The sequence below is a fragment of the Chelonoidis abingdonii genome, chromosome 23 (assembly GCF_003597395.2).
Source record: "Chelonoidis abingdonii isolate Lonesome George chromosome 23, CheloAbing_2.0, whole genome shotgun sequence".
Lineage (NCBI taxonomy): Eukaryota > Metazoa > Chordata > Testudines > Testudinidae > Chelonoidis > Chelonoidis abingdonii.
Window position 1 is genome coordinate 15,156,731 of NC_133791.1, and position 17,474 is coordinate 15,174,204.

At 41.2% G+C, this 17,474-nt stretch overlaps 1 protein-coding gene across 2 annotated transcripts in view; it reads left to right on the forward strand.

Moving 5' to 3' along the window:
- Positions 1–2,237: 2,237 nt before the first annotated feature.
- CAPZB (capping actin protein of muscle Z-line subunit beta) overlaps positions 2,238–17,474 on the forward strand; it is a 105,307-nt gene continuing 90,070 nt past the window's right edge. For both annotated transcript variants that reach the window (XM_032779537.1, XM_032779536.1), the window contains exon 1: positions 2,238–2,275. In XM_032779537.1, coding sequence (XP_032635428.1) covers positions 2,273–2,275 — 3 coding nt within the window. In that variant the 5' untranslated portion in view covers positions 2,238–2,272. The remainder of the gene's footprint in view (positions 2,276–17,474) is intronic.

Consider the following 17,474-nt stretch of genomic DNA (forward strand, 5'->3'; position numbering starts at 1 on the left):
GTGAGGGGAAGACCAGATGGGCACAAGTTGACTTAGAAAAAAGGTAGTATCAGATTGTCAGGCAAATTCAAAATGTGCACAACTGCATATCTAATTTGCAAGTGCAGTGAGAGCTATGAAATGAGCAATTTGGATAACTTTTCATGAAATGTCACCTACTTATCACATTGTAGGTATTGTTACCCAGTTCACCTGTTAGCTGTGTTAAGTGTGCACTAAAACTTGTCTGAAAACCTATCTGTTTTCAAAACTGAAATTTGCAGCTGCTTAGTCTGTGCTATGTTACATTAAATACAAATGAACAATGGCAGAGCTCTTTCCTTTTGGAAAAATACTGTAACATATCTATTTAATGACATTTAGGTTCAAGCAATGGACAATGGTGTTAACCTAGTAGAGTCAAATCAGAGCTGTTCCCTCATCATCTCCAGCCAGAAGGGTATATAGGTAAGATATTACATCCATGGAAAATTTTAAGCAATTCCCCAACGAATGCAGAGTTTCTGTTATAATCTTAATACAAGCGTTGCACTCACACAACATATCAGAGAATTTCATACCAGCTCCAATGACATTACATCAGACGAGGATGCATTTTGTGACTCCTCGTCAGCATTTCCAGTTTCCACAGCAAGCACCTCCAGGCTGAGAAAAGTAAATGGAGCGACAAAGGGGTTTTTGGTTTATGCTAGGGCCAAGTCTGCAATTCAGATGCCAAAAAGCACTAACAGAGGGTCCTCAGAAACCTGGCACTCCAACTCTTGTGAAACACAGGCCAAACACTTGTTCCAAAAAAGCTATAGAGCAATGAGCCAGATTCTCCCTTGGTGTTACTCTCCTGACTTCAGTGAAGTTATATTTGCTGTACAGTAGAACTGGGGTTTGAGTTGCAGAAGTGCTGAGCACTCACAGCTACAACTGAAGTCAATGGAAGGGGTGCTTTGAACATAAGAACTTCTTTATAATACTAAGTATTCTGAAAAATCAGGACTTAAGCACCTCAAACTGGGCATCTAAAAATAGTAAGACACTTCTGACCTTAATACAGCTCAGTTCTCCATCTGTAACATGGAAATAAGACCACTCCTTCGCTTCACAGAGATGTTGTGGAAGTAAATTAATTAATGTTTGTGAAGTGGTCAGATATATGGGGATAAGCCCCACAAAAAAGCACATGTGGAAATTAATATTTCTGTTTTCAGAGCAGGTTTTGAATAGTGTTACCTAAATAAAGCCTGGGGCCACACATCAAACAATAAGACTAAAACAAAATATTGAATATCTGCTTACTCAATAACCACCGTCCCTCCCATGCATTGACTGAGCCAGAGGTCCTGTGGAAAAACAGTATGCAAGAATGCAATTCTAGATGGTATCACACAATGGGACTAAATCCCAGCTGCATGAGCAACCTTTATTCTCACATTTCCTAAGTTTTGAGGGCTTGGCTTTGCAACATTGTTTTAACATTTTTTTCCAGCTTGCATCTACACCTTGCCCTCACTGTTGTGAAAAGCCTTCCAAACCTGACCCCAAGTTTGAACACATGCAGTGACGCCTGTCTGAGCCTGCAGACCACTTGAAACAGCAGCTGCGAGAGAGATGACTGGCCGCCCGCTTATCTCAAAGGACCAAGATTAAGTCTGAAGCCCAAGGAATAACTTTACACAGTAAAACTCCCCACGCCTCTCCACCAGCCCAGCTCTGCCAACACACGCCTTTGCCTTTGGGTTGGGTCCCTTACTTCCCCATTGGCCTCTCCTCCTCCCGCCCTGATTGGTCACTCTCCTCCCTTCTGGCTCCCCCACTCTCCCTGCAGTTGGTTGCCCCCTCCTGCCCCCTGGGTCCTCCCGGATCTCTCTCCTCCACGTTTGTTCCCCATCTCAACCCCCCGCGGGATGTGCTTTCGCCCCTCCATCCCTCGGCTTTGCCTCTCCCTTTCCCCTCATTGTCTCTTGGTTGAGCTCTTCTTTCCCCCCAAAGAAGAGAATGGTCTCTCCCACTCCTAGCTCCTCCCTTCCCCCCCGCAGGACGCGTCCTACGCTCCATACTTGGCGATACCTAGCGAACCGCCTTCTGATTGGTTAGGAGGCGGCGACGGGCGTGGCCGAACGGTAGTGACCCGGATGTGCACTCCTAGGCAACGGGCACGGCGGAAGTGGCAGGGCCGCGGCCTGGCTCAGAGAGAAACCGGACGGGACCGGGAGCCGCCGCCGCCGCCGCCGCCGCCGCTGCTACCGCCGTTCCTAGAGCCCAGCCCAGCAGAGCCATCATGGTAAGAGGGGCTCGGAGCTGAGGGCTGGCGGAGCGGGGCCGTGCCCCCCCGCTTACCCTGGGACCAAGCTCCCTGTGCTCACTTCCCCTGGGGACTCGGTGGCTGTCGCCCCTCGGTCGGTTCTATCTCCCGGCCCCCAGGGGCATGTCCCTCCCCTGTTTGTCCCATGGTCCCTTGCTGCCTGGTCCCCTCGCTCCAGGCACATCTTCCCCCGTGCAGCTGGGGCTCCTTCTTTCTCCCCGGCGCCCTGGGCCCGTTGCGCTTCCCGCTCCCGGGCTCCGAGCAAGGTCTTGGCAGGAGGTGCTGCGGCGTGGGAAGTGAGGGCGGATTTCGTGGCTGGAGAGTAGCGTGGGAAGGGTTGTGACAGGGTTGGATGGTGACTTGGGGAGGGTCTGGGAACAGGTGGCCCCAGGGCCTGCATGGTGTAGTGGGAGGCAGGATGGCTCCAAGGGGAGGAGGGTGGAAGCAGGGAGGTATGCTTTCAGGGCTGGAGAGTGCTGAGGGGAGGGGAGGGGTGTTCTGCTAGTGTGATTTGGTGTTGAGAGGAAGATGCGTTAGCAGGTTCCTTGAGGGCTGCATGGTGCTGCAAGGGGAGAGGCTTGGAGGAGGAAGGAAAGGCTCCATGAGCTGAATGGTGCGTGACAGATGATGGACTGGTAACTGTGCACTCATGGTGGTATGTGGTGTCTGACACAGGGATTGATTCTCCTCTGTAAACCCTTGACCTGAACTCCAGGAAGTTAGAAGGGTGATGTCAGCTACAATGGTGAGAATGAGAGTCTTGTTGATGTTTGTAACAGACGAATGAGCTACTGGAGCCCTTTAAAGCTGTTGTGAACTACTGCAAGGCTTAATTTCTGAATGCAAAGATTTCAGATGTCAACAGGGCATGTGTTTCTTAAAATATTTACTTAGCTTGTTTTACAACTTACTGTCCATTTCTGTTATCACATTCTCAAATGAATGTATACTGTTTAGTCCTTTACCGCTTTTCAAGACTAGTACTCTAATCCTGTATTTTAAATGGAAGTATGGTTTGTGTCTTTTTAGTGAAGAACAAATGTAACTATGCAACTGTAACTTTGAAAATTAGCTATTGTGATTATATAGTAGCAACCTTTAACAAAGGTGGCTGGCTAAATTGTTACTGCTACTTATAAAACTTGAATTGTTTTTTAAGCACTAAGAATGTGCCAGATACAGGAGAAGTCATCTCACTTGCAAGACCATATCATGACTGAGAGTTTATTTTTTTACATGGATACAGAAGTTTCCTCAGTCTTGTGTAAGGAGATCTGAGGACTGTTTAGTGAATGAAATAACCTGTTTCTTCAATATCCCAATTTTTGTGATTAAAATGGACAGCAATTTTTACTCTTCATAGATTTACATTTGCTACTTCAGATATAAACAAGCACAAGACTGACAACAGTGACCAAGCTTCTGATGGAATAGTCAGATTTGCCTGGACAGTCTCATTTCTGTGTAATGCCCCGCTTAAAGCAATGCAGCTTATGTCTGAGGGATGTCCCTGCATTCAGCAGATTGTATGACTGAGGCCCCAAAGTGGTGGTAGAATAGTTTGAATCTTACAGTTGACGGTGTAAAGAGAATTAATATAGCTGTATGAAGACTCGTTGAGAAGACACTATTGATGTGCTATCCTAAATGTTGTAGAATAATACTTTGTTTTGGGGACTACTTTGGTGCAGCATCAGTATCTGAAACCTTCACTGATGCTTTCAAGAACTTTAAGGCAAAATCCTTTATTTTTCTCCAAAGCAGCGGATAAGGACCCTGTACCTGCTGTAAAATCTAAATATTTATTTTGTGTATTACGGTAGTTTTTAGAGGCCCCAACCAAGGCTGAGTCCACATTGTAAGTCCTCAGTGGATGGAATCCAGTCATGGCTTGCATAATTAAAAGCTTACTTGCCAGACTACATAAATTCCAATGGTAGTACGTGCAAGGTACTTGATAAATTATTCTGATTGTGCTTACAAACACCTAGTTTTTTGTTATCTATACCTAATGTAAAGAAGAGTAAACATCAAATCTGAGTAACCCCCTCCTCCCAATTAAGTAAATATCAATTTAAATTGTCTAGTGAATCATTGCCTGTACTTCATCTATTATAATTTTGTGAGGTAGCTAAAAAGCATGGCCAATGATGCATAGGTATAATGCTGATATCAGGGTACATGTTCTTGGTGTGCTAATCTAAGTGGCTTAAGATTTTTTAGGGAAAGGGGTGTTGTGCAGGTACATTGGTGCTTGACAAATATGTAAGTCTTGTTTGTGAAGCTGCTAGCAAACTAGTGTTAAGTGAGAAAAGAAAATTAAACCGCCTAAGACATCGTTTCCCAAACATTTGAAAGCTGATCTCCAACCCTGTAAGAAAATAAAACTAAGTGACCCCCTCTTTCAACCTCATCATGTAAGTTTGAAGGCCTACTGTTGTAGGCTATGTCTTCCATGCTCACTGGTTATCCTTTGTACCCCATCCTTTGGGAAATACTGACTTAAGATTTGGAAAGCACATGAGATCTTCGTAGTCAAATGAAGTGTGTAAATTAACTGTTATCTTAAAAGTGTTGAAAATTTGTCTTTGATCAGATTGAGACATTCAGTTTTTGAAAATCAATTATCAGTGTTAACAACCCAAGTAAATGTATGGCAAATACTGTGTCTTCATAATTCCAATGACATTATGTCCTCTTAAGGAATGCCTTCTTGTTTAGCTTGTTCTGCTGTACTGATCTGTAAAATAATTCATTCTCTAAACTAGGGTAATTCAGGCGTAACTTCCTCATATTTGGTATAGATGTACTATGGCATTACACTATTGAGCATCCAGCTGTAAAAGTAAATATACAGTGTAATAAGTTTAGGCTTTATTTTTAGAGCATTTAGTACTGTACTTGCACAGAGAAATGCCTCCTTTTGGAGGAGGGAGGCATTGCTGTCCTATTAAATTTCTACTTGTACTGTTGTCACCTATGCTTTCTGTCAATCTGCTTTGCTCTGCAATGAACAGCTGATGAGAGCTATGAGGACACAGAACTACTGTAGGGGCATCTGGATCTGTTACAAGGTTTGAGCATGCAACATATCAGTCCAATTCAGGTTTGACAGGTGCTTGCTTCTGAATATGGTCTAAGCATCTGCAACTATAGTCTCCTTTTACTCTAGTGCTGTTCTATGTACATAAACCATAAAACAAAAATAACCCCCTATTCTCCCTTGAATTAGGTTCCATGGGGTCGTGAATTTCTCTACCGTAGTTGCATATGATGATCAGATCATATAAATTTAATTTTAAAGTGAGGTGAGTGGGATTTGGTGGTTCTTTAGATCTCTCACTTGCTAGAGATTTAGCACTTTTACTGGACATCTACCACTGTGGAGTATTTTTAAAGCATTAGTTTTGGGATGCTTAGGCAAATATCTTGTGCAGTTATGAAAGGTGTTTGTTTTTTGACTTCATAGTTAAGGTGGGCTTCAGACTTCTGTGCTAAGCTCTGTTTTCACTTTGATACTTATTCAAATTTGAGTGCTTGAAAAAAGATAGATATACATCTTTTTCAGAGAATTTGGAGCAATAGAATTAAAGATGTGTATATGCAGCTTAATCAAAACTTGCCTGTCACTTGCCCTATCATCTCATGGTTTTGTTGTGTGCATGTGCTCAAATGTGGTAGGTTATCAAACCCAAATATCATATTATACTTGCACCTTTTCAGGCGACAGGAATGGGTAAGTTTTAAACCAAGGAGCATTCTGATGGGAGAAATATTTAGGACTCCTCATTGAGTGGAGGTAGAGAGTACACAAGCAAGTTCATTAGAAATCTTCTGTGTTGAAAGAGAGGAGAACTGGAGGAGGAATGTGATGTGAAGACTCAAGGTTAAGTTCCCCTCCTATCAGGTAGTGTGGTGAGGAGTACTAGGAGTGAAAAAGCAGCTTCGTTTTCCCATGTCCCCCTACCAAGGATACTGGGCAGTGGAAAAACCCTGTATTTCTCCACATTGTGCATAGGGTCCAGAGAGCACAAATGTTTCTAGGCAAAAAGCTTAGTTGTGTTTGAAGTTTGAGTGTGCACAATTATAAAAATGTTGCATACTTTATAAAAATAAATGTTAAAAACCTAGAATTTTAATCTGATTTTTTTTAAACACCTAAATGTTTGAAAACACATAAATGCAGTTAATATACCCAAACAATCTAACCTCTGCCCCAGTCATCTAGACAGACTTCTCAAGCTTAACTCCACCTCAGAGTTGGCTGCCTTGAAATTCTCTTGAACATCATTAAACTGAATCCCCTCTATAATAATCTAAAAATGAAGAATCCATACTAGTGAACTTCCAAAGATATGATGAAGTCTGAGCTATGATTGGGTTCTCTTTTAATGATGGTAACTGTGGCAGGTGAAATAACTGGTAGTAGGTAGTGCTGCTTCTGGTAATTTGGATATTGTGTTAATTCTCAGTTGTAGACTTTGGGTTGCTACTTCATTGAAATGTTTCAGAGTGGAGGCATTCCAGTTCTTGATGTAAGTATTTTTAAAGCCTTTCCTTAGATTTATAGAGGCTCTGGGCCTGGCACAGCTCCCTGCTCAGCTAAGGCAATCTGGGGCCCTAGTCCAGTGAAGTGCGGTTCTGTGACTTTTGTGGGGGCATACGAAATTTTGTTACAACAGACTTTTAAAAAAAATTATAACTTATTATAGTGAATATTCTTCACATTGAAAAGATTTATTGTATTTACATGATGCTTCCAAATAACTGTGACTAGACTGTCACTAGTATAATATTTTTGACTGTCCAAATTGTGGCCAGAACAAAAATTCATTTGAGAATCAGGCACACCACCATATAAGGGTTCCTGTGGCCATACCCTTTTTCTGTGGCTCTAGCCAAGCATGGACCTGTCTCCAACTTGAACTAGTAGTGGCCATGCCACACACATGATCTCACTTCTGGACTTGTGGAGGGGAGTGAGGGGCCTGTTCAAAAAGGAATGGTCACAGCTTGAGGCATTCGTCTTCATGTGCACTGCAGTCTGTACCAAAAGAAGGATGGGTGGAGTCAGAGACCTTCAAGCGGAAGATGCTACGTGGGCAACACTATTTCAGCAAGGGCCTTTCCAACTCCGACCTCCTGGAGGGGTTGTGTGTGTGTCTTCACTGCAAAGTGGACTAGTTACCAGCCTGTGTGAAAGCAAACTACACCTCCTGCTGTGCTTGCTAGTCCTGGTTGAAAGCACCATTTAAGTGAAAGGCTTTTGTATGATGACAAAAAGGGGTTGGGGCAACACCCGAGTAAGAGCTGAGGTTAACTCTGCAGTGGAAATATACCCTTAGTAATCCAGAGCCCACCATTACATTTCCCCCCCGCCCCTCTTGTAAGGATAGGATCTTGTTTGTTTAGCTGGCACTTGGCTGTCTTTTCAGCTGACAGAGGTACTCAGTTTGAAACTGATATCCTTCTGCTAACTTCCCCAGTTATTTTTGTATTGGTGCATACTAGAATTAAAAGTGTCCTGTCGTTACTGCAGATGACTGGTGGCTGCAGTTTGCTACGGTCCTCTTGCTGTGTTTATGTGGCACAGGCAATAAAAATATTATCTAGACCACTGGCTCTCAACCTTTCCAGACTACTGTACCCTTTTCAGAAGTCAGATTTGTCTTACCCCCAAGTTTCACCTCACTTAAAAACTACTTGCTTATAAAACTAGATGTAAAAATACAGAAGCGTCTTAGCACTTTACGGCTGAAAAATTGCTTATTTTATTATTTTTACCATATCATTATAAAATCAATTGGAATATAAATATTGTACTTAAGTTTCAGTGTATATAGGGCAGTATAAACAAGTCGTGTGACATTTTAGTTTGTACTGACTTCACTAGTGCTTTTTCTGTAGCCTGATGTAAAACTAGGCAGATAGCTAGATGTGTTGATGTACCTCCCTGGAAGACCTCTGTCTAGTACCACTTAGGCAGAGGTGAAACTAAAACAGCTGCTGGTTTTTCTCCTAACAGTGAAGTCAGGGCTTATTCTAAATTTTATTCTTCCACTTCTTTGTGGCATGAAACTCATGGTATGTCAGTCTGTGAAAAGCTAGATGAAGGAATTGCTTATTATGAGTTGCAAAGAGGGTTAGGTTGGTAGTCTAGAAACTTGGTTGCCAGTCAGATTATTCTACTGATTTGTGGGGGTTTTTTTAGGTGTACAATATTGAGGTCTATCAGTGTGGTAAGAAGAGCCAGCAGCCTCCAGAAGTAACTTCTCAAAAAAACAAAACAACCCCCACCTAGATATAAGGGTAGGTTTTTCTTAGAAATAAAGCATTCTGTGGAGCACTAAAAGCTCTTCACATTTAAACTTGGCAGCTGAACAAGAATACTACTCAAGGTATTGTTTCTAGTTTAGCCTTCAGTTTTGTCCAGTTCTTTCTAGCGTTTGTGTCTTTGGATACCTCTATAGAGGGTCATAACTGAAGTCATGCAAGCATAACAGTGCTTCAGCTAAAGTCCTCTAAAACAGCAGGTTAGTGGGAAATAGTCTCACAGCTTGTTTTTAGTTTCTTCTCTTTGAACTGCAAACCCAAGTTGACCTTTGTTCCTACAGCCTGCAGTGGAAAACAGGTTCCAAATATGAAATGCAGATGAAATCATTGCCATTCTATTTCTTGTAAAAGCAGCAGATTGACCCTATTCTGTCAGATCGCTTAGCACAGACTTCTGTAGCAATGGAAGCTCTTTCTCGTGGTTCATTAGTATCAAATAACAAGGCCTAAAACTGAAGGATTTTAATGAGAAGCTCCAAGGAGGTATAAAGTAGTGGGCTCTCTCTGGGTATGTCTACGTTGCAGTTAGACTCCTGTATCTGGCCTATGGCAGCTGACTTGGGCTCATGGGGCTTGGGCTGCAGGTTGCAATGTATATTTCTGGGCTCAGGTTTGAGCTTGGGCTTTAAGACTCTCTGAGTTGGGAGGGTCCCAGAGCTTGGATTGCAGCCTGAGCCTGGAAGCCTATGCTGCAGTTAAACAGCCCTATGCCCTGAGTTAGCTGGCATGGGCCAGTCTTGAGTCCTTTTAGGGTATGTCTACACCACAACTAAAATCTCATGTCTTCTCAGAGTGCTGTCACCCAGTGTTTAGGCACGTGCCTTGTATTCAAGCTTCTTGCAAACTGAGTTGCACAGGAACTGAGTTGCAGAATTGTCTGCAAGTGTGAACTTACAAGTTTTCGATCTCTTGCATTGAGAGAAGAAAAAGCATAAACTTTCTTTTTCATACACTTAAGCTTTAGGATCAATATCCTGTACTGTTGCAGTAAGATTAAATTGCCTAAAACCCCAGAATACTTTTAGTTTAGAAAGCATTTACTTCTAAAGACTTTTTCTTCACTGCAGAAGTGTGTTTTACATCAAGATAGCCCCCTCAAGTCAGAAAACATAGCCAGAGAGACATGATCTTAAAACATAATCAGCTTGAAATTTGTGAAAAGTACTTAGGGGAATTCATGTGCACATAAAGCACCTAGACAATTCTTTTAGTGTTACAATCACATTATGTAGAAGTGTCCCTCCTTTGCTGCTGTGTGAAAGACCCCCAAAACAGGAAATGGACTAAATAGGGTGGATGGTGAAGTGTTATTAAATGGACAGGGTACACTTCCTCTAATCTTTGTTTATAACACTAGCAAGTGACCAACTTTCACACACGTGACTGAACACTTACCAGATATCTTGCAGGATAACTGTTCAAAACCCATGTAGTTAAGGACAGTCCTAAGTCAAGTCCTGTAGTTAACCTTAAGGCACTACCGAGATCAAATTGTACATCAAGTAGCTGTTTGAATATTAATGGAAAATCTGTTAAATGAGAGAGGTAATCCCTCCTAGCTAAACTTGCCAAAAGATGAAATTATGCAAACAAAAAAAAAACTTCCAGTGTTAAGCATGTGGCTCAAAATAATATCTGAAAAATACTTCATGAGTAAGGTTAAGATTTTTGTCATGGTTATTTTTAGTAAAAGTCAGACAGGTTGCAGGCAATAAACAAAAATTCACGAAAGCCTGTGACCTATTTAGGGGGTGGGCTGACAGCCTGGAGCCTCCCCCTTCTCGCCATCTGTGGGAGAGGGACAGGCTGACAGCCTAGAGCTCCATGATGACACATCCTTACTCATGAACAGTTTTACAGAGTAAATGCTGGGCCTTCCAGAAGTGCACCTCAGTTCTACTCTGTTGATGAGAGTTTTGAACAAGAACCTGTTTTGCTTTTACAATTTGGGATAGGAGAAAGCTTGTACTCTGCCTACAATAGCTGGGGCAAACTAGCTAATGTTTTCAGAGCCATCAGTATGTTTACAGGTATCTTCAAGCTTAGGAATATGAGGCCATTTGTTTTCAGTTTTTGTTTTGTTTTTAAAATTTTGTGGGAACTTCAGAGTTTATTACAAAAATTAAAAAAGGGTGAAAATAGGTGCAAAAAATTAACTTTGCAGTTTTCTAGGTAAGTGTTGGAGTAAATCACTCTTGCCTTCTGTTTGTTTTGTAAACTTCCCAAAAAACCCCAACCCTTATGTTCTGAAAGATAGCTGGATAGCGTGTTTCCTTTTCAAGACATTTTAGCAAGAAAGTACTCACTGGTGAGTGGTATTTTTTCCAATTGCTGATAGCATGGATAGTTATCTTTAAAGCTTGTAATCCTGTGCCCACATTCATATTGACAGACAGTATGAGCACCTGTGCTGAATACTTCTGAGCTGATTCTCTACTCTGGAAGAGATGGTGGTTTGGTAACCAAGGTCATGTTGGTTATCAAGCTGCCCTATCTTCTTTCAGTGTGTAGAGCTGGGGACATGGGTGCTGCCCACCCCCAGAGTCCCGATCATCTCCCCATTCTGCAAGGAGAGATGACTGTTACTGTGCTGCCATCTCTTTCTGGATCCCAGAGTTGAGTCCTGGGAGTTGTGGCACTCCGAAAATTCTGATGAAAATCAGTAAAACCAAATAATGGCTTTTATAACATCTCAGAATTTTTTGGTAAAAACTTCAATAGTTAGTATTGTAGAAGTCAGTAATGAAATACTTATCAGATTTATAAGTTAAAACCAGGCAGTTGGAGAGATTAACTTCCTTTATCAGGAGATTGAAGGACGTCGTGGGAGGAATCCATGTCTTTGAAACTTATTAAACTTCCCTATTACTGCTCAGGTCAGTTCTTACATTTCCATTGCTTTGATAAAGTTAAGGCTGGTAAGATTTTGTGACACCACTCTAATTTTCAAATTTTTTGTGTATTTGTAGTCAGCCACGTCATCAGGTTTTCTAAGCTGTCACAATGAGTGGCCGGACTGGAGTTTGGTCCACTAGCCCCTGCTAGCCAGCCCCTGGCTGCCAGCCCTTCTCTCCCTGCTGCCGTCCTGGGGTTCCATCCATCTATCCAGGCCAGCAGCGGGCTCTGAGTGGCCGGTGGCTGGGACCACAGGCTGCAGCAATGTACCACAGTAAATCAGCTAGCATGCTGCAGGTTGCCGACTCCTGGTCTAGCAGATCAAGACCTTTTAGAATACCTCACATGTTTTGCACAAAGTACGCCTTATCCTAACGACATGACAGTGTTGAATAAGGGGGTGCCATGGTGTCACCATGGTAGCTAGGTAGATGGCAGAATTCACCCCCAAGTGACGTAACGTAGATGGGTTGACCTAAAGTTTAGTGTAGATCAGGCCTTCGAAAGAATGGAGAGAGATACAACAGAGAAGTGTAATATGAAATACTATGTTAAGAGGATACTGTTAGGCTTGTGAAGTCTCAAAAGTCAGGAAATTAAAGAATTAAGGTTGCCTGTGCAACCTTAATTCGGCCCTCTTGAGCATATGCATTGTGATAGTTCTTTATTTGCATGATCACATACTATATTTCCACATGTGGACTGTACTCATTCAGTGAGTGGCAGTTCAATGGTTTTTTCTTTGTTCAGCATGTCTGTCTTATTTACTGTTCACTATTTATTTAAACCCTGCTTCAAAGACAGAACTTCTGATTTCTTCATGGCTTTTTCTGTGTTACACTCAATATTATATTGATGAGTATCACAAACATTAATTCACTTATCTCACAGGGATTTTGTGAAAATGAGTGGATTTTATCCCCATTTATAGACTGGGCACTCACATTTTATGTATTTTTTTACCTTAATCTGAGGTTTATATAGTCTGACTTTTTTTTCCAGAATACTTTCTATTCTGCTGTATAATTAAGCTCAGCCTTAATTATGGCATTACCTAACTCTCCCAGTCTATTCTCCCACCCCTTCCATAGCTGTGGTTCTTGTCCCCTCTCCAGTTGAATTAGATAGCTTTTGAGTATCTTTTGAGACTCTTTGCTCTCAGCTATAATTGCAGTAAAAGTCCTGCTCGGGGTGGAATCTGCCTAGTGCAGGTAGAATCTTCAGGGAATTCAGTTGTAAAGCTCTCACTAGTACTGAACATGTGCCAATTGCTATTTTTCAGAGGCTTATAACTTAGCCAGGTTTGATTGGATTTTCATGGGTATGGCAAAAGGAACCTCTCTATCACAAAGGCTTACTTTCCTGCCACATGTCAATTCCCTGCTCCAAAGCATGGAGGGACAAGAGACCCTCAAAGCAAAGGTCACCAGAATTTAACATGGGCAAAACATATTTTTCTCTAATCTTGATCTCAGAAATAGCTGAACTACTCTGGCTATAACTTTCATAAAAAATTCAGCCTGAGGAAGGCAACCACTATGGAGAACTTCAGCCCAAGTGATTAGTTTGGCAACATTTTATAAGCAACTGAAAATGAGGTCTTATAATGGAAAAGTGTCAGGCAGCCTTAATATTGGTGATGCTGCCAGCCCTGGCTAAAGTAACTTAATGCATCTGACAAGTGGTAACAGTTTTGTGGTTCCTAGAAGGCAACACTCTAAAAGATAGCTTTGTTGTCAGGAGACTTCCTAAAGCCCACTCTCTTGCAGCCTTTTTGGTTTCTTTTTATAGATGACAGCTGCTCTGTACCAAAATACTCATAACTGATAGATACACATCTCATCAGATCTCTCCTAGTTCATACCAAAGCCTAACAAATGTATGAAGAATTTGCAGGTATTCTAAATACTGCTTTTCAAAAAGAGAACTGTCTCAAGATGGCATTCTGGTCTACTTTGCCTTAAGTTCAATGTGGCTAATGTCTCTGTTTAAGTTTTGGAGAACATATTTTTTAGCAGTTCCAAAACTTCCAAAACTGTTGTGATGTCCATTTGTTCTCTAGTTGAGTCAAAAGGAGTAACAGATTTGATTTCCAAGGGCTATTTTCCTGGACTTCTGTGAAGGTCTCGCAGATGCTGGTAGAGTGTTGCACTGTGGAGTAATGTTGAAGGACTGTAAATGGAGTTCTGGCAAACATATCCAGTATTAATTTATATAGCGCAACATTGGTTAAAGTGTGTAGCCAATTGGTTGACTATACTTGCAGTTTGATATTAATATTCAAGAGACTAAATAACCAAGCTCAGTCAAATTTGCCTGAAGACAAAGAAGTACAGGGAAGAAAGTTAATACAGTTAACCTGTCCCAGGAAGCAGATTCTCACAGCATGTTCAGTTTATTTTGAACAAAAGTTGTACTACCTGGGTTATGCCCCTAAAACCACTTACTTATAGGGTCCCTGTTTGCAAGTTAGATATCACTTTTTACATCATACAAGATTATTTCCCAATGGCCTTGTTTTTCTGATACCTGATGTACACCTTCTATCTCTTGTTTTCAAACATAGTTCCAAACTGGAAGGCGGTTCATTCATATAGCTGGGGAAAGGATTAATGAATCTTCCCTTACAGGTTTCCTATCCACCTAGGCCAAATACTGAGTTGTACTGTCACAAGGTATTGTGGGTTACTTAGCGCAAATAAGCAAGAGTAAAATATAATACAATTTAGCATGATTACCCAATACACAATTCATATCCTGCACATAATACCTATGAATGTGGTGTGTGTGTGTGAGACCTAGATGCATTGGCTAACAGCCATAAATTTTCATTATTTGCAGTGTTGTTGTAACCATGTTGTCCCGGGATATTAGAAGTTGGTCCAGTGAGAGATACCACCTCACCCACCTTGTTTCTTAAACTTTCATGGCAGCTTAAATATATTCCCTACCCAAAGAGCTTGCCACAGTTAAGTGAGAGTGCAAAGGATTCCTAGAAGAAGTGGATTTTAATCAGAAATTTGAAGGGATGAGGAGGAGTGCTTGATGTACAGGAAACGAGCAATTGTTCAGTGCACATGGGGCAGCATGAAAAGCAAAAAAGAGTGGGTGAGAGGATTAGGAGGTATAGTGGCCTGTTTATCTTAACTTCTGCCCCCACCCTTATAGATCTACTCCTAGAGAGTGAGATTAAGTCACCAACTTTTCAGAAAGTCAATGGGACTGCTTTATGAATACAATTATTTATCTGGTTAAGTGTTTGGATCAGGGCCTTAACTTTTTTTAGTCTTTTTGTTTTTACCTATAGCAGTCTTGACTTTGTACTAGTAGAAGCATCTAACAGAATCAGCACTTTGTTGCAACTCTAGATTAAACTTTGATTTGGTATAATTTTTAAAATTTAATTTTACAAAGCTTTGGCCTGTTTCTAAATCAGTGGATTTATTTAAAAAACAAAACAAAACTTAAATCATGCTTTAAAATCAGTAATTCACATTGTTCCATCCTGGGCGAAATCAACGCTACTAGTGTATTAAAAGTTCTTAATTTACCTCTTTTGAAAATTGCTGGAACTGTTTGGAAAGGTGTCAGACTGAAGTGTAAGTAGCTAAAAATAAAATGGGAGAAGTGGCAATAGAAGGAAGTCAGGGAGAGGACAGGTGGCCAGCCATTTCTCAATGTTAATTGATTTGCATACAAACATTAATCTTAATGCTGTATTTATTGGTCAATGATTACTTTTTACAAAATCTTTCCTGTTTATAGGACTCTTCTTGGCACCAGATGACAGCAATTAAATTACATTGTCATGTTTAATGGCAAGTTTTATAAACAAACATCCTCTCTACTATTCCAAAGATAAACGTTGGTGCAGGAATCATACTGATTATGACAGGTCAAGGGAAATAACCTTTTTCCCCCCCAAAACATACTCCCGGTCCATCTGTGACTGTACTGCAGGAATTTAGGTTTGCTTTTCTCCTCTTCCTTTCTGGGTGCTCCTCAGCTCTGACTGGACAGGCAATTGAGACCTCCCATTGAACTTGTATAAATTTAAAATTGGCAGATGTTAAACTGATTTGGAAGATTAGACTGAAGTATTTCCACTCTGAAGTTCATTCCTTAAAGTAGTAGTGAAGAGGCACCAAACACATAATATGCAATAGATATTGAATTCATGTATCTCTAGGCCTGTTAATAATACTCCTTAAATAGGCAATGTGTCAAGTTAAATAAATGACGCTAAAAGAGAACCACGCACACAGATTTAACCCCTCACTTCTTAATCTACCTCAGAAAAAGCCTTGGCTTCTTAGTGTCCAGGGAATTCCAGAGTCAAATGCCTTCAGACTTTCAAATCTAGGAATTTAGTTTATCCCCAGTGAGTTACACTACAAGGAAAGTGGTATCTCCAGATATGTGACTCAAACCACTTATCAAATCAATACAAACAGCTTGAATTTCACCAGGAAATTATTTTGAAGCTGATGCTTTTTCCATGCTTGGGATTCCACCAACTGCCTTAGCTGCATTTTTACAAGTGGCTGCTGCTGCTGCATATACAGTGCATTGCAGTAATCCAATCTGAAATTAACCAGGCCTGAATAACTGGTGGGAGACGCATCTCTTAAAGACTAATCCCTGCCTAGCAAAGATTTGCTTGCTGCACTTAACCTTGAAGAAACCATCAAGGATCCAGTAGAATCCCTAGATAGCAAACTCCAGTGTACCATTGTGAGCATATTTTACTGAGGTTAAATGAAGGAATGGTTATCTTTGGTTGCCACATTACTCTGCCATTATTACCTCTGTTTTATCTGGACTGAACTAGCTCAGACAGCGCTGTGTCAATCTGAAATGGCAAGAGTGAGTGTCATCAGCACACTGATGGCAGTGAAATCTGAACCACTTCTGCTCCTCTTAACGGGAGGGTTAGCAGACTAATCTCTCACACGAGAGACCTTGGAGCAGGCATGCAATTTACCAATTCTATTCCCTATAGCTCTCATGAGAAGAATAGGAACTACTTGAGCACCTGGCTTCTCATTATTCGTATCAACATGTGTTGTATTTTATGGTGTGTGTGTGGAATCAAAAGCAACAACCCTCCTAAAAATAACATGAGTACCTGATCTTTGTGTGACTGCCTAATACCACTTGTACAATCTATCTCTTTGCCTTCAGCCATTTCCATACCTATATCCTGATGAAATCTGTGCTCTAGGTAATGTCAGAACTACTTTTCCATAATCCTATCTTCTTTGAGCGATCAGAACAGAACAATAATGGAGATGGCTTCTTTAGCAGAGGCCCTTCTGAAGGGAAACGTTGACAATCTATCAATAATGGATCATTTCTCCCAACAAGAGTTTATCAGCCAAGTGGGACACTCACTGGACAGCAGTGTGACTTGGACCCATTGCCCCAAAGTATCTCCTTTATCCTTGATTCAGTTGAATCCAAAAATTGTACATCAGTTCCACACTTGAAAACAAGCTTCTGCTTGGAACTTGCAGTCCAACAATTTTATTTTTCATCTGAGATCCTTCAAATGGACATCCAACATTTGCTTTTTCTAGGTTGAGGTCCCAGCTATAATATCAATATAGTAGCATATTGCTCTAAATACATTCATTATTGAGCATGGTCTCAAGTGTCTCTGAGCTGATAATGAAAACCACCTGGGCTATTTTTCTCAGGTTGCACAACACCAAGATGAAAGAAGTCAAAGGCCAGCGGTCTAGTCTGGAGCACTTTCAGTTTGGCTTGTCATCTTTCACCTTCCTATCTAATCAGCCTGAAAACTATCTGCAACCAAGAATATCCTGAATCCTCATTACTTAATTGTACTTTGAATCCAGAATATACAAGAAAATGTAGATAGATGGGCTGGTGAGAGGAGTTGGGATATGGATAGCACACTTGTAAGTGGTGTTTAAAAATGGCTGTA